General features: G+C 41.6%; 1 protein-coding gene across 7 annotated transcripts in view; it reads right to left on the bottom strand.

Moving 5' to 3' along the window:
* The window catches only part of PKP4 (plakophilin 4), a 578,155-nt gene that overhangs the window by 23,193 nt on the left and 527,525 nt on the right, over nucleotides 1–27,437 (bottom strand). For all 7 annotated transcript variants that reach the window (XM_029605541.1, XM_029605538.1, XM_029605537.1 and 4 more), the window contains 4 exons: nucleotides 27,024–27,219; nucleotides 11,249–11,333; nucleotides 11,010–11,127; nucleotides 5,029–5,160 (listed from right to left, as the gene is read on the bottom strand). In XM_029605541.1, the coding sequence (XP_029461401.1) occupies nucleotides 5,029–5,160; nucleotides 11,010–11,127; nucleotides 11,249–11,333; nucleotides 27,024–27,219 (531 nt within the window). The remainder of the gene's footprint in view (nucleotides 1–5,028; nucleotides 5,161–11,009; nucleotides 11,128–11,248; nucleotides 11,334–27,023; nucleotides 27,220–27,437) is intronic.

The following is a 27,437-nucleotide window of genomic DNA, read 5'->3' as shown; positions in this document are numbered from 1 at the left end:
TAAAGGTGAACCAGTAGATATAGTATACTTGGATTTTCAGAAGGCGTTTGACAAAGTTCCTCATGAGAGGCTTCTAGGAAAGTAAAAAGTCATGGGATAGGTGGCGATGTCCTTTCGTGGATTGCAAACTGGCTAAAAGACAGGAAACAGAGAGTAGGATTAAATGGACAATTTTCTCAGTGGAAGGGAGTGGACAGTGGAGTGCCTCAGGGATCTGTATTGGGACCCTTACTGTTCAATATATTTATAAATGATCTGGAAAGAAATACGACGAGTGAGATAATCAAATTTGCAGATGACACAAAATTGTGCAGAGTAGTTAAATCACAAGCAGATTGTGATAAATTGCAGGAAGACCTTGTGAGACTGGAAAATTGGGCATCCAAATGGCAGATGAAATTTAATGTGGATAAGTGCAAGGTGATGCATATAGGGAAAAATAACCCATGCTATAATTACACGATGTTGGGTTCCATATTAGGTGCTACAACCCAAGAAAGAGATCTAGGTGTCATAGTGGATAACACATTGAAATCGTCGGTTCAGTGTGCTGCGGCAGTCAAAATAGCAAACAGAATGTTGGGAATTATTAGAAAAGGAATGATGAATAAAACGGAAAATGTCATAATGCCTCTGTATCGCTCCATGGTGAGACCGCACCTTGAATACTGTGTACAATTCTGGTCGCCGCATCTCAAAAAAGATATAATTGCGATGGAGAAGGTACAGAGAAGGGCTACCAAAATGATAAGGGGAATGGAACAACTCCCCTATGAGGAAAGACTAAAGAGGTTAGGACTTTTCAGCTTGGAGAAGAGACGACTGAGGGGGGATATGATAGAGGTGTTTAAAATCATGAGAGGTCTAGAACGGGTAGATGTGAATCGGTTATTTACTCTTTCGGATAGAAGAAGGACTAGGGGACACTCCATGAAGTTAGCATGGGGCACATTTAAAACTAATCGGAGAAAGTTCTTTTTTACTCAACGCACAATTAAACTCTGGAATTTGTTGCCAGAGAATGTGGTTCGTGCAGTTAGTATAGCTGTGTTTAAAAAAGGATTGGATAAGTTCTTGGAGGAGAAGTCCATTACCTGCTATTAAGTTCACTTAGAGAATAGCCACTGCCATTAGCAATGGTTACATGGAATAGACTTAGTTTTTGGGTACTTGCCAGGTTCTTATGGCCTGGATTGGCCACTGTTGGAAACAGGATGCTGGGCTTGATGGACCCTTGGTCTGACCCAGTATGGCATTTTCTTATGTTCTTATGTGGCCTATGCAAATTAGGGCCTGCGGTAAAAGGAGGCGCCAAGGACACTAGCGCGTTCCTAGCACCTTTTCTGACAGGAGCGGCAGCTGTCAGCGGGTTTGACAGCAGACGCTCAATTTTGCCGGCATCGGTTCTCAAACCCACTGACAGCCATGGGTTTGGAAAATGGACGCTGGCATAACTGAGCATCCGTCTTCCGACCCGCGGGCCGATTTTTAATTTTTTTTTTTTTAACTTTTGGGGCCTCCGACTTAATATCACCATGATATTAAGTCGGAGGGTGCACAGAAAAGCAGTTTTTACTGCTTTTCTGTGCACTTCCCTGGCGCCGGCAGGCGTTAATTTCTGAAAATAAAATGTGCGACTTGGCTGCAAATTTTACTTTCTGTATCGCGCGGGAATAACTAATAGGGCCATCAAAATGCATTTGCATGTTGCGGGCGCTATTAGTTTCGGGGGGGGGGGGGGGGGGTGGTGGTAAAGCTAGCGCGTTGAAAACATGCATCCAAATTCGGGTTAACAGCGGGTTTACAGTGTGAGTTAGCAAGGATTGGATTCGTCCAGTCTAAGCTACTCTGCCGCTTCCGTACTGCCGCTGGAAGCCCTCTCTGCCCTTCGGGGTATTCTCTAAACTGGGTACCGCTCCTCGGGGGCCCTTTGCTTTCTTTCAGCTGCCTTACTGGGATCAGTTAACTTGCTCCTCAAGGGCCTGCTCTCCCTGCCTCGGTGCCTGTAACCATCTACTTCTGCCTGGTGGAATCGTCAGCCTTACAGCTACCATCTAGTGAGTAATCTAACTCTCAGTCTGTCTCATCTACAGCTCTGCTGTGCTGGGAAACCTACACCTGGATCTCCCTATACCATCTTGGTGAGATGGGTCCCCTCTGCCGAGGGTCCCTAGACTGCTACCTCTGGATCACCTCACTACTGCCTCCTCTGGTGGTATACATCAGTTGTACAATAAAAGACAAAACTCTGTGTTTGTGCGTCCTGAGTCTAGCCCAGTACTGTGGCTCCCCATGGGGGCTGCTCCCCGTGGGCGAGGTCATCTTCCACAGTACTCAGGAATCCACTCAAACACCTCGAAACCATAACATTGGGGTATTTCCCCTATTTTGGAAGCCACTATCTAGCCTGGTGATCATTCTTGGCCTGAGATCACAGAACACAGCTCCCTCCAGAACAATGTTCTCTCTAATATTTTGGGGGCAATGTGTGCAATGTGTTACCAATTTGCATGCAATATTCTTTGTTTTCAAGTATATCCAAAATTGTTCACATTGATGAAACACACCTATCCTGTTGGCCCCACCCCACCCCCAAGTCTCAATCAAGAAATGGATTGGTATTCTTTATTCTAGTTTTGTCATTCACTTTTTTAGTCTTTATTTCCTTGATTACATTCGTGATATACAACAGACTATTGTTCAGTGTTTCATTAATGAGATGTATTTGACAGCTTGTTGATTGCCAATAAAGTTGTGTATTCATTCTGCAGCTTAGCAACAATTGTGATTGGCTGCAGAACTGATTCATCATGGTGGCTTTACTCCATTTTTAGAACTGCCTTGTCAGACCTGAGGGCAACATGCTGAATAATGTTGTCACCAGAAACTTCAACTTCGGTTATGTTGCAAGAGTAAATAGTTCCCCCTGAAGCAGAAAGACACTTCTGAAACACGGCTCATGTTGGGATACTAACATGGGTCACTGAACTGATAGCTGACACAGCTGCTTTTTGTTTGAGAACAGTTGAAGTTAAAGCGATTGACTAGTTTCAGTTGTGGCACTCAGCGTTTTGAGCACAGTTATTTTCAGTGTTTATAGATTCATAAGATAAGTAAAATCTGTTTTATTTGTAAAAATTCTTAAAAAAAAAAAAAAAAAAAGGTGTTTTGAGATAAAAAGGACAATGACAAAAATAAGGGCTTTGTCAGAGCCAGAGGCGATACGTTTAGCCCGTAATTATGAAGGCCTAATATTCAAGCATTAAGCAAATTTGATGTTACAATGTGTTTCTTTTACATATAATCTGACTAGAGTGGGTTTTTTGGTAAAGAGAATTATAGTATAGCATACTCAGGAGTTTTTTGTTTTGTTGATTATCATTCTTTTCCTCTTTGGACTTCATTATTGGAATTCATTCAGTACATGGGTGATGATTACAGATAATGAACACAAGTCAAGATGCTGCTCACCCGAGGTAAACAAATGGAACACATTTAATGCTGGAATTACTGTGGAACCTTATTCAAGAATGATTGGTGTTGTAAATTAACCCAGGTGACATTTTTGCTGCATATTACTCTGCCATGATATTTATAAGAACATAAGAACAAATGGCGCTATATATTAAACAAAACCTGCTCTTTCACACATTACTACTGTCTACAAATATTATGGGCTTGATTTTAACAAGTTGGGAGGTGTTTGGGATGACCTATGAATACAAAATTTAGCATTTCAGGCTAAATATGATCAGATATGTGAAAGGCCAGTGCCTAGTCTTGATCATGGAATGAATTACTGGCTTATTTTGCTCTCTCCATCCCTCATTCTCTCTTTAGATATGCATTCTCCTATATCTGAAAAAGAGCCAAAGCATGCCCCAGCTTTGCACACTTCAAAGAAATCGGGAGAACTTTTCTTACATTTTTTTGCCTGAAAGAAATGCAAGTCACGAGAAAAAGGCTGAAAACAAAGATTTTCTGCTTTTAACACACATAGAAGCGCACGGGCATACATCTGCGTGCAGTACCCAGCGCGCACACATGGACGCCCGATTTTATAACATGCGCACATCTCCCTATGTAGATTTCGGAGTGGCCTCGGAGGGAACTTCCTAACCCCCTAATCTAACCTTTCCCTAACCTATCCCCCCACCCAGCCCTATCCTAACCCCCCCCTCCCCCAACTTTTGCTTAACCTTCTGCGCCTGCCAGCAGCCTGCCGGCACGCGATCCCCTGGCTCAGCGGCAAATGGCCGCTATGCAGGGAGCCTCTGACCCTGCCCTGCCCCCCTGGACCGCCCCGCCCCTTTTTCGAAGCCCCGGGACTTAGACGCATCCCGGGGCTTTACATGCATCGCCGGGCCTTTATAAAATAGACCCGGTGCACGTAGGGCTTTGAAAATCCGGCCCATAGTATGTCACTCCAGCTAAAACCTATATATGCATTTTAGGAGGCCAGTTCCTTTATAGACAACCTTCCACAAACTTCACCACCTCATTCATCAGCCTCTGACCCCTTCTATTATACAATGCACTGCCACCTCTTCTTCCCCTCTGAGTATGTTCTCAGAAGAACTTCTGAAATCACACTAATCTCAGAAATTACAGACATTTCTTTCTAGCCTTCATACATGCTTCAGGTAGGTGCCCACACCACAACTCTAGTCATTCACAATCTGCAACACCCTGATAGAACGTGCTATTTACCCCAGCAGGCATCGGACATAACCATACAAGAAACCCAGCATGCACAGACATGTGATCTCCCCATCCCAACAAAGACCACCATTTCTCCTTTTCCAAAATTTGGTTTTATGTCCTGGGCTTCAGGCCAAGACTAGCACAAGGATAAATTTTAAGGAGAGGGAAGGAATGAGGTCTAGTAATGTCTTCATATACAGCCCATATACTTCTCCAGCAGCAAGTAAAGGGACAGTAGACAGGACCCTTCATAGTCCTGTCATCAGCAGAATCTCCCATCCCCATCTGGTATAGTAGCATTTACCATCACCACAGGCACCTTACCAGAATACATGTCTTTATGTGTCAGGATATCTCCTTGGCCATTGTAATATTGCATAGATGGCTGTGTCCTTTCATAGTCAGAATGAGGCTCTCTAATTCCTAGCAGTGCTGGTGAGGATGATGTGCTGCCAACTAAGGAAAAGCAAATAAAAAAAAAAAGAGCAAAACCATTAGTCCCCTTCCCCATAAAGTACTTTAGCAAAAGAGGTGGGTGATCCTGAAAACAGGATAAATTGGCCATAAGAATAAATATTGGAAAAGGACCATCAACACTGTACTATACGTCTGGTGGCCATGAACCAATAAATACCTTAGATATCTTATGGAAAACTAAATTCAGTGTTGCTGAAGGCTTGCCATAGCACTGATAGCAAACACTTCAGTTTAGAGGGGCAGCTTCAGACTCTCAGATTCAAATTACATGTTTAAGCAAGCATTCATGTGGAATAGTTCTGCTGTTTCTTGAATGCATGTTAACATCTGCAGAGAGGAACAGATGCCACTTTAGCACGGAATATACTGCAGTCACAGCACATTCTGAAGCGTATAGCTAGGTAGCTAATGTAAGGCTGTTTAAGCCTTCACCATGAATTAAAGTGAGGAAAATTTCAGCAATGGGACGTTCCAGGGGCGTAGAAGGTGTTCTGATTGATTTCCCTAGTCCATCCCCAAAATAGTGGATCTCTGCCTAAAATTTCTATAGGTGTCTACAGGAGGCACTAGAGGAAGTCGTCTGCTGAGAGGAGCTCCTGGGAATCAGCGAGGTGCTGCACTCTCCAGTCTCCTAGAGAGGGGAAGAGTAATTTACTTCCTCCCTTTTGGGAGGACTTGTGTAGGTTCTCCTTGTTGGTGGTGTTTCATGATTGGAGTGGGTGCCAGGAGTGTCCTAGCTCCAGTTTTTTGGAGGATGACTTGTCCATGAGTCTTGACTGTTACAACGAGGTTGAGAAATCACATCTTCAATTGGGGAAGAAAGGGAGCTTTTGTGTTCAGACCAGGTTCTGGGGAGAAAAGGAGCCTGCAGAACCATCAGATATCCAAATTTCACCTGTTTCACTCAAGCAGCATGAGAAATTGATTTCCTGTGATTTTTTGGGACTGCCTATTAGTTTTTGTGAGGAACTCTTTCTTGAATTTTTGAACTTCACTGAAGTATTTTTTGGGTCTGGAACAACCCACTGTGTGAGGACATTTTACTGAGAGACTGTATGGTGATACTCTTGGATCTTGCAGTTTCTTTCACTGGAGAATCCTGATCTGGAGTTGCAGCCAGTTTTTCCCTATCCTGCAGCATCTGAAGGGAATTACGCTTATAACAATGCTAGGAGAAAATAACTGATCGCAAAGCATTTTCTGCATCTACTTACCAGAGAAGCAAGCTTTTAGGACCATCAGAAGTAAATCGCAAATCATTACACGATGAAATGTACCTTATGTTATTCAAAACAGATTTATAGGTCATGTATGCTGTTCACAACAGACAGAATAATTACTTATATTTATAGAATAACAGAAGATTGGGAGGGCTGGGGAAATGAGGAAAGCCAAGTGCAGTTTGTCTACAGACACAAGTCTGCAAGGCAAGTCATTCTATTGTAGTCACTCTGCTAACAATGGGGAAGCTTAGAGAGTGTCTCAACTGAGTTTTTAAGCTAACACCCTAACATAAGCCTAGTGAAGACTGAGGCAGGCTTTGAGAAAGTGAATAGCATCAGAATTGTTTTAAAATGGTCCTGTTACACAAGGTAATGTGCTACATTTGATTCATTGTGTTACTTTTCTCTTTCCTGACTTTTCTTCAAGAGTTTTTGTTTTCTCTTGGTTACCTCTAATTAGGAGCGTAACTAGAAATACATCTTCTCCTTTATCTTCACAGCAAAAAGGAAAGCAAAAGATACTAAAGCAGGAGACAAAAGGCAGGTGGGAGGTATTCTAGTTCATTCGCAGATCTGAGGCTACTTTCTGTAGGGTAGCACAGTGCTTTCTCTTTTCATTCCACAGTGCATAGCTCAGATAAGTTTTAGCGCCTGCTGTCCACATTTTAACCATGTAGGAGCAGGGCTTCCCAAACCTGTCCTGGGGACTCCACAACCAGTTGGGTTTTCAGGATCTCCACAATGAATATGCATGAGATAAAATTGCACATACTGAGTCTCTATACTATTCAAATTTATATCATGCATATTCATTGTGGAGATCCTGAAAACCTGAATGGCTGTAGGGTTCCCCAGGACAGATTTGGGAAGCCCTGCTCTAGAGCATTTTAAAAATCTACTGAGCTCAATGTAACTGATTCTTGCAGGAACTCTACTTAAATAAGGACTTCAGTTGCAAAAGTTTATTTTTAAAGCATACTTTAAAATGTGCTCATGGGATCAGTTTATCTGTCTATCCATCCTTTCCAAATAATTCCCTGCATTCTATTTGCTTTTTTGACTGCCATGGCACACTGAGCCGAAAATGTCAAGGTATTATCCACAAGGACTCTGAGATCCCTTTCCTGGATGGTGACTCCTGACACGGAAGCCAGTATCTTGTACCTGTAGTTGGGATTATTTTTCCCTACGTGCATGACTTTGTATTTGTCCACATTAAATTGCATTTGCTATTTAGAGGCCCAGTCTCCTAGACTCACAAGGTCCTTCTACAGGGCTTCACAATCCGCTGCTGTTTTAACTCAAAACAATTTTGTATCATCCGCAAATCTGGTAACCTCACTCCACATTCCTTTCTCCAAATCATTTATGAATATGTTCCAATACAGACGCCTGGGGCACGTCACTAATGACCTTTCTCCATTTGGAAAATTGACCATTTAGTCCTACCCTCTGTTTCCTGGTTTTTTATTTTTCCAGTTACCAATCTACAATAGGGCACTGCCTCTGATTCCATTACCTCCCAACTTCCTGAGGAGTCTCATGAGAGATTTTGTCACATGCCTTCTGAAAAGTCAAATACACTCTATTAACCGTCTCCCCTTTATTCACAGGAGGTGACTCCTGCAGGGACTCTTGTCCAGCTGTAGCAGCCTGGCACTGCCATACCCCAGAAGTCAGGCCCAGAGGTTGGAGGAGGAGGTGGGGAGGAGGCAGAACAGTGCCTCCCTTTCATGCAGTAGTGTGCAATCCTTCTGCTTAGTCACAGGGAGCCATGCACAACCCTTGGATAGGCAACGGGTGATTTAGCATGGGGCAGGCTGCATCTGGACTATTTTTCATAAAACCAGCTCTTTTAAGTTGCCACACAATTCTAGTTTTTTTTATTTTTTGGCCCAGCAATTTCCTCCTGCGTCTTTGGGGTTTCTAGGTAAATGGACTGGCTTCCACTGGACTAAAGCTTGATAAACCTTCATTTGCAACTTCTCATGATTTTACCAATTTTTATATCCCATCTAGAACTGTCAATGCAGTGGCAATTCTTGGCCAGGACCACAGACCGCAACCCCTCTGAAACCTGGTACGTGTGCATCCTGACACTGTTGTGGTGACTCCACAGCCAGTTGGGTTTTCAGGATACCCACCTTGAATATTCATGAGATAAATGTACATATACTGGGTCTCCAAAGTATGCAAATTTTTGTCATGCATATTTATGATGGATAACCATGAAAATGTCCTGGTGACCATGAGTGGTCACCAGGACATGTTTGGATAGCCCTGCCTTAGGGTCTGTGAATACTGCTTCTGCCCCAGCTGATCTAGGAAGCAGAACTAAGCCTGAGAATCAAAGCAGAGTCTTCTGCAAGGCAGAGCCCTCAACTCTGCCACCGAGCCACTATGCCAACCCAATTTATGACACATGCTAAACCGGAGTAGCAGCCTAGCAGTTAGAGCAGTGGGCTGAGAAACAGGGAAGCCAGGGATCAAATCCTACTGTTGCTTCTTGTGACTTTGGGTAAGTCACTTCACCCTCTACTGCCTCAGGTATAAACTTAGATTGTAAGCCCTCTACAGATAGGGAAATACCTATAGTACCTGAATATACCTTGAGATACCAATGAAAAAGGCACAATCTAAGTCTCAAATAAAAGATAAAATGTCTACAGTCTGGGATGTGTAAATATTCAACGTCAAACTAGGTGGATTTCAGGGAAAATGTGGATTGTTCCATCATCTGCTTAGAAAATCTAATTTTGTGCCATGTCTCAGGAAAATCTGACACAGATCTGCTGAAATCCAATAGTGAAGCAGTGATTCACAAAACTAGCAGGTTTCCTGCAAATCTCTACTGGATTTATCTAGATTACCTTGGATTTTAGCTTCGGTAAGCATTTTCTTTAAAAGAGGGTCACTGAATCCATTTAACAAACCTTCAAAAATTTCCCAGATTCAGCAAATTGTTTTGCAAACCTTTTTTTTTTTAATTTAAATCTGCAGGAATAATTTAGAAGTGAAACAAAAGGCTTGTGTCAATCGGTCAGTCACACTGTTGTGTCTGTGTACATTAGGTGGTACACAGAACAATAGAAGGTGCAACATGCAAATAAAATAAGCTCTATTTACAAAGCACTATTGCAAACACACACAGGCACAAACTCACATACAATCACCTGCAGTCTCCCAAACACATAGCCAGAGGCATACATGCACAGGCATGCAAACACACAGGCTGTTATTGACCAGAAACCCGAACAATATCAAGTAATAATCGCTAATATACTCTGTGAAGCTCTGTCTTTTACATTCCCGCACACAGGGGACAGGCAGGCTTAGGCAAACACAAGCTTGTGCAAGTGTGCAGAAGCATGCAGAAGCTCACAAAAGTGCACAGAGGCTCACACACATACGCACACACACAGGCTTGCACACGTATATGCACACACAGAGGCTTGCACATGCAGACACACGCAAAGGCACAAGGCCAGTTCCCCCACACACAGGTACAGGAACACACATGCAAACACTCATACACGCAGGCACAGGCATTGCCCCCCTCCCCCCCCCACAGGTAGCCTCTGTGTGTGTGTGTGTAGACCAGACTACCTGGTACTTTTTGCTAGTATATTTATAAGGACCGAGTATAAAAAAAGCAAAGCAAAAATAAAATTGACAAATAGCATAATAAGCATCTTTCATTTTATATTTATAAGACGACATTCCTTGTAGTGTGTTAACCTATAGGGAGGACTTGTCAAATTATAAATATGGAACGCTTTCCTAACCATTTTCATTCTAGCATTTATAGGCCCTTAGTGAAAAGTGAGCCAAAAACATTCTATGTACTATAGATACTAAATATTTGGTATCTGCAGTTCTTGTGAGCACTATTTTAATTTAGTAAAACATTCAAGAGGCTTATTTTTAAAATGGATTTTTATCAGTATCATTTATTTATTTCATTCTCTTCCAACAGAGTAAGATCACTACTGTGCTGAGAGCCAGAGATGATCAGTCCACATTTTGAAAAAAGATCATTACAGTAATTCTTATTCCGGTATTTGCCCGAATGACAAATCCCCAGATACAAGTGTGAGGATTATTTGCTAGATTACAGACAGCTAAGACTGCAAGAATATGTAAAATTCTGTTAGTAGTATTACTGAAAGCAATGAAGATTCTTGTATGTCTGGAGTGCCCACAGATTACCTGGGGGAACCTGCAACTTTTGAATGGCCTATACTGTTAACACGATAAAAAGCTTACTTTATCTTCTTGTGCTTGTTCAACTACTCTAGGAGATCTTAGTTTTTGCTTTTCTTGAAGCCGATTCCCATGTCCTGACTGCACAAGCAAGTGTAAGGGAGAGGGAGAAAGGAAAAGATAGGCTTTCAGGATCAAAGGGTCCTCTCAAATAGAAAAAGCAACCATTCTTACTCAACGGGAAAAAATTTAAGCTTTAAATCTTCTCTCTTTGCTATAAATTATATATATATATTTTTTTTTGTTTGTTTTGTTGGTCTTATACTAGTAAATATAGATCTAGTGTACAGTCAAATAACTTCTTTAAATTTACTCATAGTATTTTACAAGCTGTTGACTGACCTGACTGAATGATAGGCGACATTTGTTGATTGGCTGTAGACAGGGAAGGATGTGATTTGAATCTGTCACGCTCCAATGTTGACACTGGTGTAATAAAATGACTCTGATTCCAGCCATCCTGGGTGAAGGTAACACAAATATATAATTCGCATACTTTCCTTTGATCAAAACAAATGGTTTAACATTAGTGAAATTCATTTCAAAGGGACATTGACTGTGAGACCTAATTTTTCGATTACCTTTTTGTAAATGGAACGGAGGTCTCGATATTGCCACAACATGTTCAGTACTTGGGCTGCTGCTTTAACCACTTTCAGAGATGATCTATGGAAGAAGAGAGAGCTATTAATGAAGTGGTTTATGGTTTACTTCGCTAGCCCTAGAACAGAAGGAGAAAGAATGCTTATGTTCTGCAGAAGGCTTTCATTTACTGGGACTTTCAGTCACAGAAAAAAAACTGCAGTGCTGTGCCAGGCACACAGATGCTACATGTGACATGGAGTCCGTGCACTGGATGGCCCACAGCAATCACCAACTGGCTGAAGGTAGGGGAGGGGTTCCAACATAATACAGCCTGTTGGGTCATCATGAAGCTGTCAGCGTTTATGAGATCCTCTCTCTTGACATGATGTGTGATTCTTGGCAACCCAATGCACAATCCTGTGGCTGGACTATGTCAGGGCTGGGTCATGCCACCATTAGCCAGGCGCAGAATGTATGGGCATGTTGAAGGGCAGTAACTGAGGGATTTAAGGAGGGAGCAGGGAAGTACTTCAGTCTCTTGCCTCCTACACCACTCCTACGATTCTCCATTCACCATCTCAGACTCTTCTTGCTCAGCTGTAGTTTGCTGGCCTGCTCTCTCAGCAGTATTTTGCTCCCTTTGTTTGGAGCAGTACCCTTAGCTTTTGGCATGCCTATAAAGACTGAGTGACCAGGCTCTCAGTGCCCAGGCTGGGGAGAGAAGAAGTGGGGAAATAACCCAAGGAGGTGTGGAAAAAGGGCTAAGTTACATGGTGCTGTATGGTGGCTTCACTAGAGTTGGGGGGACCTACACGGACACAAACAATCCAGCCCTGGCACCTCATCCAGCAGAGCAATTGGTACCCTACCCTAGGGCCAAGAGGTTCAGGGATGCTGGATGAGTCCCTCCAGCCTCCTCAGATATCTGTATGGTGGGTCCCAGAGATTGGACCATGCTAGTGGTCCCATGGGCCAAGGGTACAAGGTGAGACCTTCTTGCTTTCTGGATGGCTGAATGGATGCTTTCTGGATGGCTGGATGGAAGGCCGTGAAAGCAGGTCCCCAGAAATGGCTTCTTGTACCATTACGCAAGACCCTGGCCAACACTGGCATGAGCTCCATTACACCAGATCCTGGCCAACACTGGCATGATTTGTTGCTGCATGGCGCAAACATTTTGTACAGCAGAATTTTGTACAAGTTGCACATTTCATATGTAGGTTTTCAGCAAACTGATACATAACATATCATGGTATTTAGTTCTATTGCTGGCACGCAAGTGTATACTCTATACTTGGATAGGGGATGCGGTGCCTAACAAACCAATGGCAATCAAGCATTTCAATGGCCATGCAGTTGGAATGCTGGATATAAAAGTGACAAAACAAAGTGGCAAAATCATATGTGGAAGCGTGGAAATCTTTTTTGAACAATTAAAAATAGACACATGAAATCACATTCTCACCCTAGGGTACTCTGTTAATTTGTGTGTGTGTGTGTGTGTGTGGGGGGGGGGGGTTTCTAGATGCAGAAGAATAGCTCATGCTAGTGCAAGTAAGAAATACTACATATGACACTGCTTATTTGCTAAATGTGTTCTTGCAAGTATTGTTACTTTTGGATTCAACATGAACTGATCGGCTCCTCAAGGTTTCTGACAGAGATTTTTGATAGAATGGTATGTTTGGAGTATGTATGGGGGAATAGGGAGGGAAAATAGGGGGGTAGAATTGACCACTGGCTAAAGATAAATGAGAATGCACCAATGGTCATAAATGACTATAGAGTATGCAGGTTGTGAGTGAGATGGTCTGAATGGGAATGTGTATGTGTGTGTGTGTGGGGGGGGGGGGGATAAATTTACATACCTGACAATAATAACATTTAGTGGTATTCCCTATCCCTAAGGGTGGGAATATAAGTTTCTTGTGATGCTGTCTATTGTGCTATGTTTTATTGAAATTGTTAATGTGTTATGTTCTTATGATTGTTTTTCAGATATGTTCATGGCTATCGTATGCCTATGTATGCTGCTTTAATAAAAAGTATTTTGCAAAAAAAAATAAATCTAGGGCATGAACTACTTTAATGAGATCAGCTTTTTCTAACATATTAGTCAATTGACAAATTTGCTGCAGTTGAAAACAGGAGCAGACAGCGTAAAGAATCTGATCCTTTATAAACTACTCATAAGAACATAAGATATTCCATACTGGGTCAGACCAAGGGTCCATCAAGCCCAGCATCCTGTTTCCAACAGTGGCCAATCCAAGTCACAAGTACCTGGCAAGTACCCAAACATTAAATAGATCTCAAGCTACTATTGCTAAATTAATTAATAGCATTTTATAGGTTTTTCCTCCAGAAACTTACCCAAACCTTTTTTAAACCCAGTTACACTAACCACATCCTCTGGCAATGAATTCCAGAGCTTAACTATGCTCAGAGTGAAAAAGAATTTTCTTCTATTTGTTTTAAATGAGCTACTTGCTAACTTCATGGAGTGCCTCCTAGTCCTTCTATTATCTGAGAGAGTAAATAACTGATTTACATTTACCTGCTCCAGTCCTTTCATGATTTTGAAGACCTCTATCATATCCCACCTCAGCTGTCTCTTCTCCAAACTGAACAGCCCTAACTTTTTTAGCCTTTCCTCAAAGAGGAGACATTCCATGCCCCTTATTTTGGTCGCCCTTCTCTACACTTTCTCCAGAGCAACTATATCTTTTTTGAGAGGTGGTGACCAGAATTGCACACAGTATTCAAGGTGCGGTTTCACCATAGAGTGATACAGAGGCATTATGACATCCACAGTTTTATTTGCCATTCCCTTCCTAATAATTCCTAACATTCTGTTTGCTTGTTTGATCGCCACAGCACACTGAGCTGACAATTTCAATGTATTATCCACTATGATGCCTAGATCTCTTTCCTGGGTGGTAAGCCCTAAGACAGAACCTCCATATTCACCAAGGCCCCCCAAATTCTGGATCTGGTTCCTCAAATGGACAATCAACCTATCATGTGTATGGAGGGCAATTCATTCCAGCTCCACCAGTCTACTTACCCAAAGCATTTTTATCTTCACAGAATTTAATTTTAATATTTTCTCCACTAACCAATCCTGGACAGCTGTAATACAGCTTAGTAAATTTCCCAATGCCTCTGTATGCTTCTTCCTTAATGTCACATAAAGCTGATGCCATCAGCATAGAACCATTTACTTAACATTAAAAGCCTGAATTATTTTCCCTAAAGGGTAAATATTTAATAGTAAACAAAGCTGGGAAAATAGAACCTTGGAGCATGTTACTTGTCATGAGTTGGAGCTAAACTTGCTTAAGAGAGTAACAATGTCTGTCTGCCCAAAAGAGGTAAACCACTGCAGTACAGTCCCAGAAATTCTGATATCTTCAAGAAATTTCAATTCCAATGTATGGTTAACTGTATCGGGATGAAAAGAAAAGAATAGATGCCTGTAGTCTAAAATTAATCCTTTATTGAAGTGGAGACACAAGTGGAGATCGATGTTTGTGAATGTTGCAAGACGGAGCAGTATAAGAGATCATATAGTGATCTATATGATCATCTTTCATTTATTATGATTGATGAACTCAAGAAGATTGATTTAAGCCCCTGAGGCAGCCGTTTTGTGACGGCGAAACTCGGCCAGAGTCGGGCTACCCTTGTGTCTCCACTTCAATAAAGGATTAATTTTAGACTACAGGCATCTATTCTTTTCTTTTCATCCTGACGGCTGTTATAGATCGCCTTCCTTTGTGCTTTTTGGTTAACTGTATCTAAAGCAGAACTAAGATCGAAACAAACCAGCTGCAAGTATCATTTAATTTTCAACTCCTCTACTAAAGTTGGATTGAAACAGATTCAAACACCCATTGTTTTCCAAAGAGCCTTGTAGCTCAAAATTTACTTATTTCTCAATCAGATTACTCACATATCCAATACTGGAAGCAAGCTGATAATTATTAAACTTCAACACATCTAAATTTGGTTTCTTTATTGTTAGCCAAACTTCAAGGACTCAAACTTCAAGGACTCAAAAGATAACCTTCGTACAGGGAGGCATTTATGATCAACTGAACACCCTCTTTTAGCCTAGTCATGGCTGCCTTCACTAACCATGCAGAACATACATCCTGTGGAGTGATGACAGCTCATAATTTTTGTAAACTCAAATCTATCTCACTCTTACCAACCTGTCGAAATTCAATCCATACATTCATACTGTGGCTGATTCAGATTCTTCTTTTGGGAATCCACTTCTACAATTACCCCTACTCCTGGACCCAAGTTCAGGGTTTCCAACTACTGCCTAATCACAGTCTTTTGTACAAACAGAAAAACAAATTCATCAAATCCTTCTCTAGATGGAAAAGGCATTTTCCTATTGTTACGCCCGTCGGCTGCGGGAGCCGCGACCGACCGTGCTCACCTCTCTGGTCAGCTCCTCTCATCCACTGCGGACGTCCGCAGCACATCACGCTGCCTCTTTGGGCCTGCAGGCCTTGCCTCACGGCAGGAACGCCGCCTTCAGGCTCCGCCCCCTGTGGCCTGTTAGCACATGCGCGCCACATCAGGGAGATTTAAAGGGCCCAGAGCGGGAAACTCTGGACCAGCCTCCTGGATGACCTCACACCAGGAGGGATATTTAAACTCCTCCCTGCCATTCTCTCTTTGAGTTAGCAAGGACTCGGATTGGACCTACTCCAGTCTACGCTACTCTGCCGCTTCCATGTTACCGCTGGAAGCTCTCTCTCTGCCCTTCGGGGTAACTGCTAACCTAGGTACCCGCTCCTTGGGGGCCCTCTGCTTTATTCTAGGTGCCTAACAGGGTACTCGCTCCTCGAGGGCCTGCTCTCCCTGCCTCGGTGCCTGTACCTTCTTCAACAAACCTGGTGGAATCGCATACCAACAGCAAACACCTAGTGAGAACACTAATTCTCAGTCTATCTCATTCACAGTATATCCTTGCGAGGAAACCTGCTGCCGAACCTCCTTTCATCAATGAGGAGAGAAAGGCTCCCCCTGCCGAGGTCCCTCAGACGGCAACTACCAGAATGCCTCACTGCTGCCACCTCTGGTGGTTCTCTTCAAGTGGTTTAATGAAGAACTAACTGTGTTTTGTGCATCATGAGTCTAGCCTATTGCTGTGGCTCCTCACGGGATTCCTCCCCGTGGGCGTGGTCTTCTCCCACAGCATCCAAGGATCCACCAAAACACACTAACCATAACACCTATGACCCACTAGGTTCATTAACCTTTGTATTACTTCAGAAATAATTTGGTCAGCCATAAGATTACCCTAATACCTCAGAATGGTAGCTCATCTTGCAGTAATACATTTTTCAATGCACCTGCTTGAATTCTCCAATTCCTCCTAGTTATATCTGAAGGATCCTCATGCTATTCTTTTTCTAATTTCCCTTTCAATGGCTTCATAGCATGCAAATCAGTAGTATAAAAATGGGGAATTTTTCCTGCTAGGAAAATAACTAATTTATAAGGGGCAACAATATCCAGAACTCTTCCAAGCTGTATAGTCTACCATTCTATCTTTCATTTGATGGATTCCTAAGGCAACTTCTTTAAATGCAGGCGTGTATCTAATAATCGCTCTGGTAACATATCTGGTTTACTACAAAACAATCAACATTCTCACATTGATCTATCAAAACTTATATTTAAATCAAAATGAATAAAAAATGATCTGACCATGGCACAAGCTGCATTTTCCACAACAAAATCATTTTTATAATTTTCAACATAAAAAACAAGGTCCAAGGTGTGATCCACTTGATGTGTAGAACTTTTCACCAACTGGCAATAGCTAAGGCAGTTTCACCAAAACATGGTCCATGTTGGGTGGATCCTGTGAACACCTGTATAGCTAAGTATTTTTTATTTATTGGAAGTGAATTAAATAAAATTTAGGGTTTTTTTTTTAGTTTTTTGGACTTGGGGGGGGTTGATGGTAAATGATTAAAAATTATAGTGCAAGAAACGCTGATACTGTCTGAGGCCCATTGCGGGCGAGAGACAGTGGATTACATTAGCGACAATAATATTTCTGATACCATCAATCTCTTTAGATCTTGAATGAAAATATATTAGGTTAAGAGAGTTTGGTATTTTTTTCATAAAAAAGATTTTTCCCTCTCATTTTTCTGGTTTTTGGAATTGTGGAGAGGTGTTGCTCCTTATGACACCTATTCCAAAAAGCTATTTATTCATTCATTCATTCATTCATTCACCTTTTCTAAAGACAGGCCCAAGGCAGATTACATAAAGTAAAATGCACTGAGTATATAAGTAATGGATACATAATGATATGATATAAAAATATGAGGTAGATTGCAAATAAAGATTAAAAATGGGGTATATTTGCCTGTGGTGAAGTTTTTAAATTCACATGTAAACTAAAAATCAACAAATATGAAAACTGTAAAGGCAAGTTGCATATTCACTGTAAAAGATCCTTCATCATTTTTGGGTGCATGATACACTAAGAATACCCCTATTTTCTAAACACCTTCCAACTTCAACAAAACATTTGCTGTGATGGCATTACACTTACAGGGAACAACACATCCCTACAGCAGCCCCCATTCTTCCACTATGTTTCAGTAACTGAGCTTGATGGTTTTTCTGCAGCCTGGGAGAAGCAGGTGGGATAATATAAACCCATCTGATTCCTATAACCGTATTTCAGTGATACATAAAAAAAACAACATTATTTTCAATAAATTACATCATTGAACAGATGCCACTTTAGATTTTGCTTTCTAATACATCTTTCTTTGCAAGCTCACAGAACTGATGTGGATCACAACAGATTGGATTATTAAATGATCTTTCTCTCCGCTGCTTAATAAACCCTTTCATTCCATTAAATGAAGGACTAAATCTGCCATTACCATAAGTTCTGGAATAACTTGAAGATCCTACATACCATCCTCTTTATTTAAGCATATATTCACATCTAAAACACACAGAGGCAAAAACAAACCTCTCATTCAGCATCCTTGCCCCTGAAAGTCCTCTGAAGGGGCACCCAAAGGGCTATCCCCCTTTGGGTCACCCACCTGGCGGCAACCTGCCACTCTGGGAATGTACACCAAGATCATTGTGCTGCAGGGTGAGGCAGAAGTGGTATACTGACATCTTCCACTTGCTGGAAGAACGGAGGAAATGGGGAGGGGAAAAACACTAAGAAGTGCTAGCTAGAAGGTACAGTGTATTATCAACTGGGTTCAATCATTTGGAAGGTTGACCACTACCGAGGACAGAACCAGTCCCTCACAGTATACGGCTATGTGGTCATACGTGGCCACTATCCTTGGCACATTTGGGGACTATGAGGCTTTTGCATGGCTGAACTATGATGAGTTGCTCAGGGAAAGAATGACAGGCAACCAGTAGGTGTCATGGGAATGCAGGATGTTGCTCTTTGGCTTATCCAAATGACCAACAGGTTACATGACATGAAGGACTAGGGCCTCTTCTTTCAAGGCACAGCCAGCCTCTCCAACCAGGTGTGAGCCAGTTCTTCCCAGTCTGATATATATTGGTGATTCAAGAGTAGCTGTGCAGCACAGGATTGCAGATATCTGCATCTGTTCTAACTGCACTGCTAGCCTCCCTGCTCAAGAAAGGAGCAGAGCAAATAAGAGTTAATTTATCTGCCTTATCTGGAACATAAAGGACTATATTTTACCATGTCATGTAACCAAATCTTTCCATGTATTTTCTCTATCATGTTATACGTTATATGTAAACCGATAGGATGTGCAAACAGCTATCGGTATATAAAAACATTTAAATAAAATAAATAATAAATACATTTCTGTAAAACCCATGGGTGGGCACTATTTCTTGGTCCACCAGGATTTTTATCTTTATTTAAAATTTGTTGATCACTTAAGCATGGAGCACTAAGCAATGTACAATAGAGGACATGCATAATACTTCCAAATTATATTACAAAACAAAACATATCAGAACAAAATAACTCAACTGACAATGCCATTTCAAAGAGCCTCAATTTAGGAAAACTCCTTGAATGGATTCAAATTCACTGCATTCTTCAAGTGATCCCTTGAAGCAGCAGGCCTACAGGCTGAACTGTATGGAATACATTCATTTAGCATTAGAGCTGCATTGAGCACGGTTACCTTTGGTACTGTCGTCATAGGATATCAATAAGATATCCTATGACAACATTGATGGAGCAATAACATCCTGGATAGATATAACAACTATGATTGCCGATGAACTTAGTCCTGTTATTAGTAAGTATCTAATAAAAGGAAGAATACCCCATGGTATACTCACGAGATAAGAGTATTTAAAAGATTGTTTAGAAAGAAGGAAAGATCATGGCAAAGAATCCCTTTGACCAGACATTGGGAATATATAGAGCTTTTCTCTCTAAATACAGAATTTTAATTAATACTAAATGAGAATACTATGCTAAAAAAAATATCCATGATTTCAAATTTAACCCCAAAATACTTTTCTCAATGGTACAAAATTTGACAAAATCAAATGCAGGTAACATTGATTGATCCTGGAATGTCAGGAAGTAAATGCAATGAATTAGCAATCGTTTTTAAGGAAAAGATCCAAAAACTGTCAAATAATTTTCCTCCATCGCTAGATCAAAAGATAACATGTCTAAGGAGTGCATGATACTACTCCTTGGACATTTTTGAGACTATATCTTCTTTAGAAATTGAATCAATTTTAAAAATTATGAATCCGGCAAATCATCCTCTAGACACAATCTCTATAAAAGTTTTAAAATCAGTTGCTCATTGAGGGGCGGATCTTCAAAACTCCGCGAATAGCTTACTTTTGTTTGCGCTCCAGGCGCAAACAAAAGTAAGCTGGATTTTAGTAGATACGCGCGGAGCCGCGCGTATCTACTAAAAAACCTGGGTCGGCGCGCGCAAGGCTATCAATTTTGTATAGCCGGTGCGCGCCGAGCCGCGCGGCCTACCCCCGTTCCCTCCGAGGCAGCTCCGAAATCGGAGCGGCCTCGGAGGGAATCCTCTAACACCCTCCCCTAACCTTCCCCTCCCTTCCTCTACCTAACCCCCCCGCCCCGGCCCTGTCTAACCCCCCCCCCCTTACCTTTGTTGGGGGATTTACGCCTCCCAGAGGGAGGCGTAAATCCCCGCGCGCCAGCGGGCCTCCTCCGCGCCAGGCCGCGACCTGGGGGCGGGTACGGAGGGCGTGGCCACGCCCCCGGACCGCCCAGGGCCGTAGCCACGCCCCCGTACCCGCCCCCAAAACGCTGCCGACACGCCCCCAAAACGGCGCGCCGACAGGGACCGCCCCCCCAACACGCCCCCGACACGCCCCCCTCGGAGAACCCCGGGACTTACGCGAGTCCCGGGGCTCTGCGCGCGCCGGTGGGCCTATGTAAAATAGGCGCACCAGCGCGCAGGGCCCTGCTCGCGTAAATCCGGGCGGATTTACGCGAGCAGGGCTCTGAAAATCCGCCCCTGAGTTTCTTCTCCCATCTCTAATATTGCAAATTTATCACTCTCTGAAGGAAAAATTCCATCAGTCTTAAAATGTGCTTCAATCAAACCGATTTTAAAGAATAAACACACAGATACCAATGCCCTAAATAATTTTAGACCTATCTCAAACTTGCCATTAATTGTCAAGATATTGGAGAAAGTAGTACAAGCTTAATTGGCATAACATCTTGAAGCAAACAATATATTTTTTCCATCTCAATTCGGTTTTAGAAAACATTTTAACATTGAATCTCTTTTGTTAGCATTAACAGATACTGTTTTAAGGTGTTTTGATGCTGGCCAATCATATCTACTAATTTTACTTGATCTATCGGCTGCTTTTGATACCATGGCTCATTTGATTCAGATCCACACGTTATCTGAAATTGGTCTTAGTGGTAATACCCTTCAAAGGTTTAGCTCATATCTAAAAGATTGCTCCTTTCAGGTAAGATTGGTAACTCCCTATCTGAGAAAATCAACATGGTCTCTGGAGTCCCACAAGGATCATCTTTGTCTGCTACTCTCTAACATTTATATGCTACCATTATGTAAATAACTATTTATTTATTTATTTATGAGTTTTTTATATGCAGGCATTCGTAGGACACATCATGTCGGTTTACAAGTAACTTATCTGGATTAGGTATTATCCACTATATATATATATATATATATATATATATGCAGATGACGTGCAATTTTTAATTCCTATTAAGAATTCTATAGAAAACACTTTGAAGCTGGTAGTGGTCTTCATCTCAGCAGTCCAGCAACTGTTGGGTCACATGAAACTGGTTTTGAACCATAAAAAAACCGAGATTATATTATTAAACAGAAAATTAACATCAAACACGCCTGTATATTTCAAAATAGATTCCATGCAACTTGAATTAACCAGTCATGCATGTGATCTCGGTATAATAACTGATGGTAAGCTCAACATGAAGAAACATATTAGTAATAAAATTAGAGATGGCTACAATATATGACATTTTAAAGCGCCTAAAGCCTCTCCTTATGCACGAAGATTTTCGTTCAGTACTTCAAATGTTGATATTCTCTAATCTGGATTATAATAATGCTCTTTTATTTGGTTTACCTGCAAGCACAATAAGACCACTGCAATTATTACAGAATGCAATAGCCAGGGCCTTGATGGGCTGCAGAAAGTTTGATCACATTACTCTGACTCTAATGGCCTTACAATGGTTACCAGTAAAATTCAGAATTGACTTTAAAGCTCTGTGCTTATTACACAAATCCATCCATAATGATAAAACAGAATGTTTGAATGCATCACTATTCTGATTTAAAGTAGACAACACCTTTGAATTGGCTTAATATTATGGAGTATGGTGGTAATGGAATATTAAGGATTGAGGCCTCAATTTCCTTTTGCCTGTCTTTATGTTATTTAATGATTTGTATTATTTGTTTTATTATAATTATGTTCAATCTTTATTTTACTTTTTTTAAATGCATTTTTATAATTTCTCTGATTGTAATTTTAGGATTTTACTGATTTTATTATACTACTCATTGTAAACCATTATGATTGGTCACAGAATAATGGTATATCTTCAATTAAATATACCTGTAAGTGCCTTCTATAAATCTTGTTCCATCTCCTGAAAGTGTAATCCATCAGTATCGGCGCATGATCAGATATAGTAAAAGCCCAATATTAACAGATTGAACATGTGCTAACATACATTCCAACACCAAAAGGTAGTCCAGTCTTCTCTGGCACAAATGTGTGTGTAAAGTGACTAACACCTGGATTCAGGAGTCTCAAAGTTTCCCTAAGTGATTACACATAAAAGGGATCTCTCTGCCAGGACTAAGCTCTTTCCTTCTCACTACACTGTTTCTATCCAGGAGATTATTGGCTGTATAATTAAAATTTCCTCTCAGAATTAAAGGAACGTGACCTATGTTCAACATTAAAGAGATCAGAGTGTAAAAAAACTGTGATTATACACATTGAGAGCATAAATCGAGCAAATTCCCATACTTTCCTCAAATATCTGACCCACCCAAAAATATATATCTACCATTAATATCTTTTATCATCTTTTCTTCTGTAACTGGCTCCTCCTGCTTTTCTAGGGATTGGAGCTGAGGCGGCATAACATTCCCCAACCCATTCCCTCTTCAATTTATAATGCTCCGCCCTCCTGTAACAATGCTGTGCCAGCACCCTGTTATACAAGGCAGTTAATATTTTTCCTGCTTAATTGGAGATCCTATGCCAGCAACATTCCAAGTGATTATTTTATTAGCCATTATCTATATTCCCAGAATATTTAGATCCAATAAAAAAATAAAGGAGATTGCATACCCCAGCTTAAGCACTCCTCCCTAAGATTACTGAGACTCTTTTTTAACCATGTAAAACTTATCCTTTTCCTTCCCTCCTCATAATACCCCCAATCATAACCAAGTCCATTCTCCATTCCATCTCCCCATCCCCTCCCCTCATCATAGCCCTCCTTAACTGCCTTTACCTTTGATCCTGCTGTAGGAATTATGACCATGCAAAAACTACACATACCCCAAATTTACAAACATGCATCACAGCAATCAGTTGCAACCCCCATTCACTCCCCCCTACATGCAATGAACATCCACACCAGTCACAAATTCCAGAGTTTCCCTTCCTCCAAAAGAAAAAAATACATTTCCACCACATTAGAACAAAATAAAAAACAGGTCAGAACATGTAACTACTGAAGAGCTGAGAAAACTTTGGAAAACAGCCTGTGGGGTAATTATCAAATAATATGTTGTCCAAACTAGGGCTCTGTCCACAATCCCAAAAGAAGGCAGTGACTGTAATTGTGATCTGCCATATCTTCCAACAGCAAGAATGATGTTTCTCGATTGGGCAGCAGAATGGGATCACACTTTCTCTGAGCAAAGCCCCGCAGACCCAATAACACCGGCTCTTGGTGTGTCGAAATCTCCCATCTCTGAATTATAGTACTGTAAGCATGCTCAGTCCATCTGGAAACAACTTCACCAAATGCCTAGTAACGCAAATATAACTTTTTTAAAGATTGAAACGTAAGAACAAGAGTGAAGCACAGTAAAATCTTCCTCTCTGTACTTCTGGAAAACTGCTCCTGTATGTTAAACAAAACCATATGCCATTATGTTGCTGCCCACACTGGATCATGACCATCCAAAAAAACACAGAACGCTTTGCAGCAGTTGCCAAGTCAAATTTTTGTTGGTGCCCTTCCTACTGGAAGCAAAGCGTACCTGGGAAAAACAGCATGAAGCGTACCTTCTTTGTCAGATAGGAACACAATGGTGCCATTTCATGCCTTTTAGCCACCACCTTCACCAAGTAGTCACTAAAGATCAGCACCCAGCTCCTTCATTATTTTAACTCCTCCAGGCTTCTATAAGTTTTCAAAATTTGTTGCTAAACTACAATACACACACCATAACAGGCCTTGTGGTCTATTAGTTGCATCTCCTCGAGCTCCCACCCAATGCGAGCGTTCAAAATGAAGCTCAGGCAAAGTATTTCCCAACTGCAATGCTGGTATCAACCAATGTTGCAATAATTGCCTCAGCCTAGAATCTGATATATTTTCTGTATTTCCTATCAATTTTAAATTATTCCTGTGGTTCCGATTCTCCAAATTGTCAATCTTGTCTTGAGCTGCAGTGAGAGAGAGCTCCAGCCTGTCACTTCACTTCCAAGGTCTGTATTTTTACATCCTCATGCCTGAGAAGTATCAGGCAAATTCAGAAATCTTCACATGAATTGCCTTTACTGAGGCATTCAGAGGTTCCAGCTTACCATCCTTAGCTGTAACAATGCCAGCCATAACTTCTCAGATTATCTCCACTGTATCAGTGTCAAGCTTTTCTGCAGCGGAAGCCGCCATTTTACCCTCGGCCATTTTGGATTTTGTCGCCTCGCTTTCATCATTTTTCTGCCGCCTTTAGCTGGCATACTAGACAAACTCCTATTTCTTTAAACCTTCGCTGGCCCACCTGAACATTTTGGCATGTTAATTCCAGCAATTTTCCAATATTAATGCAGCGATAGGGGGTACAAACAAAGTCGATTATTCTCACGTCTGCTCAGCTCACTGCATCACATGATTGCATATTATGATATTGTTTTTGCTGAGTCCAGGTTGGTCATGGCTGCCCATGTTATAATCTTTAACACAAATGGATTGAGGTCCATATTCAGAGACAGTCCGGATAGCAAAGTTAACAGGATAAACGTATCTGGCTAATTCTGAAGATATATTCAATAGTGTCTTAACTTTAGCTGGCTATTTTAAAGTTATCTGGCTAACTTTAGGGCAGATCTTTGGTCCGACCAGAATTAGCTGACTAAGGGCCTTATTTTCCAATATCGCATTGGTAACGCATTAGGGGGCGTTACCAATGCAAATGAGGCTTCTTTCGTGCAGTGGGGAAACATCGTGTGCGGCGATGTTTTCGCCATGCGCGAAAACATTAGCGCCGCACGCGATATTTTCCCACTGCACGATGATTCTGAGAGAGAGAGCCTTACTATAGTGCCTATGCCCTACATAGGTATTTGAATCCCTATGGGAGGGCTACCTACTAACTCGGGGTGGGGATTAGGTATGAGCGTCGGGGGTTGGGGGCCACTTTTGCATTCCACATGAGACCTACGGACAGAACAGTGGTCTCTAGTGCAGATTTGCTGGCCGTCGGAGTGAGGACGCTCACTCCAAGCGGAGATTTGGCCAACATTCTCTCCACCTAGCATGTTGTTGCCCAGGTAGAGTGTCCATCAAGCTAGGTAGAGAGAACGTTGCCCAAACCACTTCTTGGTGTGAGCGTCCTCACTCCGACGGCCAGCAAATCTGCACTAGAGACCACTGTTCTGTCCGTAGGTCTCATGTGGAATGCAAAAGTGGCCCCCAACCCCCGACGCTCATACCTAATCCCCACCCCGAGTTAGTAGGTAGCCCTCCCATAGGGATTCAAATACCTATGTAGGGCATAGGCACTATAGTAAGTGTCTCTCTCTCTCTCTCTCTCTCTCTCTCTCTCTCTCTCTCTCTCTCTCTCTCTCTCTCTCTCTCTCTCTCTCTCTCTCTCGTGGAGGGCGATAATCCTTTTCTGGCCCGTAGCGCAGTCCATGCTTTACATATGCTCCGCCCCAACTCCGCCCCCTGAATACCAAATGACTAATTTGCATTCGCGTTAACAGCTGTTAACGCGATTCGCAAATTTATCGCACGCGGTAAAGTGCTTTGAAAATGAGGCCCTAAGTTATCTGGCTAACTCTGAATAATCAGAGTAGCACGGTTAACTTAGCCAGCTAATTCAACTCCTTCTAGTTGGGCCCTGGAACACCCCTAATTTCTCCAGCTAAATTCTATCTTCCTAATCTATTAGCCAGCTAGAATTTAGCTGGATATGTGCCCAAATATTCAGTTAGCTGGATAAATGCTTTTGAATATGGATCTCATTATTTTTTTTTTTTTTACCATTTTGTCTATTAGTGGGTTTGTAATCAGTGCAATTGCCAGTTTTCTACATCTTTAGGCTATGAATATGCAAATGAGCAAATACTTTTTGAAAATAAAAGCATAAAAGGGGAAATTTTCAAAATGCCTGCATTGATGCAAAGTCCATGGTTAGTTTTACCAGCTGGCTTTACACCAGTTCTCAAAGGGAAACTATTTGCATAATTTGAAAACTCTCCGAGAAAAAAGTACCCACAGACATTTGCACCTGTTTTTCCCATAGAAAAACAGCAAGCATAGATTTGAAAATGCCATGTAAGTGTTACTCTTTCCATCCCTGGCTTAAACACACCCCAGGAATGCCTCCTTACTATGTGGGCAAAAGCATATGAATGCTTTTATCCTTGTAGAGGGGGACAATGTTCAGAAGGGTCCCTTTATCTAGGTTAATCTGTATTTAGCCGAGTAAATAGCTTTTAAAAATTGAATTGACAAACTGCTTCTCTACCCAATATCATATGTTGCAGGCAGTGGTAATATTCCAAAGAGAGCTACTGGGTCGGGTCCTTTGGGAAAAAGGAAGCGAGTTCAAAAAGGTTCCATGTTGGTGACCTAGTAGAAAATCACCACTACCTGCAGGCTTATCAGCAAAGACAAGCAAGAAAAGCAGCAATAAAATCCCCATCTCCAAAAAAAATACCATTTCACAGCACCATTTTCATTTGTTGACCTAATCCCATACTTGCCTGTCACCCTTTCCTTTTGTTATATTCACTAGCTTTTCTATGCCTCCTGTGTCAGCAAGTGCTTTGGCATTTTCCATGTTTTTACTGGTGACCTCATGCAGAGCACAGCAGATTGCAGCCACGGTGTCATCAGACAATATGCTTGAGCCATTTCCACCAGGAAGTCGGTTTACAAGGTCTCGCATGGCATATTTACCTATAAGAACCATCACATTTATGAGAACAAAATATAAACTTATTTATGAGAACAAAATATAAACTAAAATCACAAAGATTATTATAATGTAGTAATGCTCAACCTCTGACACTACATGAGCAACATTAGCAACAAGTCACATTAACCTTATTTCCTTAATTTTAAACAAGTTTCCATTTGATGCTGTGACATTTAAAAAATGAGGTGGTCCTAAAGAG

Source organism: Rhinatrema bivittatum, chromosome 6 (genome assembly GCF_901001135.1).
Source record: "Rhinatrema bivittatum chromosome 6, aRhiBiv1.1, whole genome shotgun sequence".
NCBI classification, from domain to species: domain Eukaryota; kingdom Metazoa; phylum Chordata; class Amphibia; order Gymnophiona; family Rhinatrematidae; genus Rhinatrema; species Rhinatrema bivittatum.
Note: the sequence above shows the minus strand (reverse complement) of the source record. Positions and strands in the feature narration are given on the sequence as shown.